This window comes from Macadamia integrifolia, chromosome 10 (assembly GCF_013358625.1).
Source record: "Macadamia integrifolia cultivar HAES 741 chromosome 10, SCU_Mint_v3, whole genome shotgun sequence".
NCBI lineage: Eukaryota > Viridiplantae > Streptophyta > Magnoliopsida > Proteales > Proteaceae > Macadamia > Macadamia integrifolia.
Window position 1 is genome coordinate 29,595,429 of NC_056566.1, and position 3,413 is coordinate 29,598,841.

The 3,413-nt window shown below is 39.5% G+C and overlaps 2 protein-coding genes across 2 annotated transcripts in view; both read left to right on the forward strand.

Annotated features, from left to right (window-relative positions):
- The window catches only part of LOC122091443 (disease resistance protein RPS5-like), a 28,657-nt gene extending 28,262 nt beyond the window's left edge, over positions 1-395 (forward strand). Inside the window, exon 3 of the mRNA XM_042661395.1 lies at positions 268-395. The gene's annotated coding sequence lies outside the window, so the exon portion shown is untranslated. The remainder of the gene's footprint in view (positions 1-267) is intronic.
- LOC122092364 (probable disease resistance protein At1g62630) lies at positions 290-943 on the forward strand. The gene has a single exon (XM_042662676.1). The coding sequence runs from the start codon at positions 290-292 to the stop codon at positions 941-943; it is 654 nt and encodes a 217-aa protein (XP_042518610.1).
- Positions 944-3,413: the final 2,470 nt, after the last annotated feature.

Sequence of the window (3,413 nt, forward strand, 5' to 3'; positions counted from 1 at the left end):
GGGGGGGAGGGGGGAGGAAAGAAATAATATCATAATATTAGTTGTAATTGTTAGCAATGTTCAGTACAAGCTTTTATTTTAAAACCGCTGCTGACTGTGTAATATCATAGCAGTTTATTATGATCGTTGATAACAAAACAATTGTGGAGATGGAGAAGGCAACTAAAATCCCCTGCTTTCTACCATGTGGCATGTAAACTGGGGCAATCTGAAGTTTTGAACTTCTAGATGCAGAAGAGGCTAGCTATGTAATTTTGGCTATTGCAGGAACGAAGACAAGTTGATTAAAATGGTAGTGAAAGACATCTCTGTTGCGTTGAGTGGGCCGCCTTCTCCAGAGCCTGTGATAGAGATTCCAACCGAGCCAATAATGGAGAACCAGCCATCAACCCAACGCAAGCTGCAGCAGATGCTTGATTGCATACATGATCCTGATCCACGTTTTGGCATCATTGGAGAATATGGAATGGGGGGAGTGGGTAAAACTACCCTGGTTAGAGAAGTAAACAATCACTTTGAAAAAGATATGGCCAGAGGATTGAAGATACCTTTTGAGATTGTGATAATGGTCACAGTATCTGCCACTCCCAACATACAAGGCATCCAAAACGAAATCGGTGACCGCCTCGGATTAAAAGATAATAGGGCTAATGCATTGTTCAAAGCACTAAAGAAGAAATTTCTCTTAATTTTTTATGATGTGTGGTGCAAGTTAAAGCTGGAGGATATAGGAATCCCTCACCCCCGAACCCACAAAGGGAGCAAGATTCTTGTGACAAGCCGGAGTAAAGATACCTGCACTGATATGGGTGCTAGAAAAACAACAAAAATGCATCCTTTATCGGAAGCTGAATCATGGATCCTCTTTTCTGACGTAGCTGGTGAACATGTAGCTGCGGATGGTATAAAAGTGTTTTCCCGAAAAAATTGTTGGAAGTTGTAAGGGTCTCCCTCTCGCAATTGTCACTGTTGCTCGTGCAATGGCAAACCAACTTGGGATCGGGGAATGGGCAAATGCAGTAAGAGAAATTGAGCAATCAGACACACAGATCCTAGGTATGAAGGAAGAAGTATTTGTTCCTTTAAAATTCAGTTTTGACAAATTGGAGAATGATATGCTTAGGAGTCTATTTCTTTATTTTGCTTGTTTCCCACTATGACATAGGCGAAGCTGAGATGTTAAATTATTTGGTTGAAGAGGAATAAAGGTGAGGCTCTGATAAGAGGCTTGAAAATTGTTAGCATGTTGGAACCTGGAAGGCACGAAAGTAGTGTGAAGATGCATAATGTGATACGAGAGCTTGCACTTTGGATTACATCTTCAGTGTATACATAATAGTATTATTGAGTCATTGATTCAGGGAATCATGGCAGGTGCTGTTGCTGCTTCAGTGTATACAAACGTAAGGGTCACAAAGGCTGAGGTCACCACTCATGGGTTCTTGCTGGAGCCTAGTGCCTCCCTCCCCCTCTCACCCATTAAAAGCTATGCCCATTTGCCCATTTCCCCATTTCCCACATCACTTTCTCTCTCTACCACCTCCCCTTCTCCCTTTTCTGAACCGTTACCTGTATTCTCAGGATTTAACTCCCTTGTTTTATGTTTCTTCGATAATAATACAGAATTGCAGCAATATTTGAAACTGAACACAGGAGCCTTGATGCCCTCTGTTGGATTGGGCACCTGGAAAGCATCAGCTGGTGACCCTGTTTGTACTCTAATATTATTAACCTAGGTGAGAGAAAGGGCGATTAGTTACTGTAAATATAGATAAAGAATAAGAATGAGAGAAAGAGCGAGATACCTCACCGGTGATGAACGAATGGCTTTCTCAGTCCTTGATCAGTAATGGGAAGGCCATCGTCTCTCAGTGAAGGTAAGTATAATAGGTCAAAAATCGAATCGATAGATTTTTTGGTATAATGGTTAAAACAATAGTTTTTAAATGGTAAAGGTATAATGACCATTTTAACTCCACACTTAACATTGACTGACGGTAGGGGGTCTGAGAATAATTTGGTGAAACAGAGGGGGTGGTCTTATCATTGTGGCATTCTCCAGGGGATGGCGTAGTGGTATTCAGGCTTTTGGCCTTACTAGTCCCATAAATCTATATTGACCCCATAATCACATAATCAAGTCATACCTGGTTTTTTCTAGGTTTCAAATACCTTTAACTTCAAAATATTATTTGTAGGGGAAAAGATTATCTGAGCCACCATGGGAGGGAACACGAACACTCTCTCTCTCTCTCTCTCTCTCTCTCTCTCTCTCTCTCTCCTTCTCCCTTTTCACAGGACATGGCCAGCTACCATGCCATGTATAAAATCATTCTATGGCATGCACTTCATTAGTGCCTTCTCTATGCCACTTCCTCAGAGAATTCTTTCCCTTATGAAAACAGATAATCTACAATTTAAATGTGGATCCTCTCTCTCTCTCTCTCTCTCTATATATATATATATATATATATACACACTCAATCAAGGGCACTCAATTCTCCTTTGAATGAAATTGGCTTATCAATGTGTATTTTTCATTTGGCTAACCTAGAGGTCCGCTTGGAGGATCGCCACTATTGTAGCAGGTTCACATATTACAACCGATAATTAATTGACAAAGTGATTTGCAATATATTAAAAAAATAAACGAAAAAAACCCTATCGATCTAGTGTAGTTGGGTATAAAAAGATTAAGATACCCCGTAACAGTTGAGTGTTCCTACACCACCAGACCAACAGGATTTCCTTCCTAAAAAATAATAATAAAAGATACCTAATGTGGCAGGTAGGAAAGGAAAATGGACCAACCAAGGCTAGGGATATAGACGGATCGAATTCAGCTCGAATAGGAGTCTATCCGAATTTGAATCTGTTTAATAGGAGCATATCTGAATTCAATCCATTTATTCGACCAGATATCTAAAATGCTATTAAATTTGAATTTGCTTATCTTAATAGTAATCGGATCATGATTTTAAATATCTCCGATACCGATACGATACCCTCCGATACGTATCTTAAATTTAGCCGATCGATACGATACACACCGGTACGATACATGAAATTTTTAAAATCCTTTCGTATCGATATATATCTTACAATACATACCGATATGCATCAATACACCACCAATACACATCGATACGATACGATATGCCTCGATACGACTTTATGGAAAATATAAAATTGAGGTAAAATGTTCGTTTCGGTATATATTGGTACGTATCGGTGAGTATCGGTATGTATATATCGACACGTATCGGTGAGTATCGGTATGTACCGATACAGTGCGCTACGGTCATATAATGGCCAAGATGGATAATTTTTCAGAAAAACACGATTTTTTGAAGGGTTTTTGTTCCAAAGTTGCTGTCAACCATATTTCTCTCTAACTAAAGTGAAATCAAGGT

Coding starts and splice junctions, on each gene's coding strand:
- LOC122092364 (XM_042662676.1), top strand. CDS start 290: ATGGTAGTGAAAGACATCTCTGTTGCGTTGAGTGGGCCGCCTTCTCCA.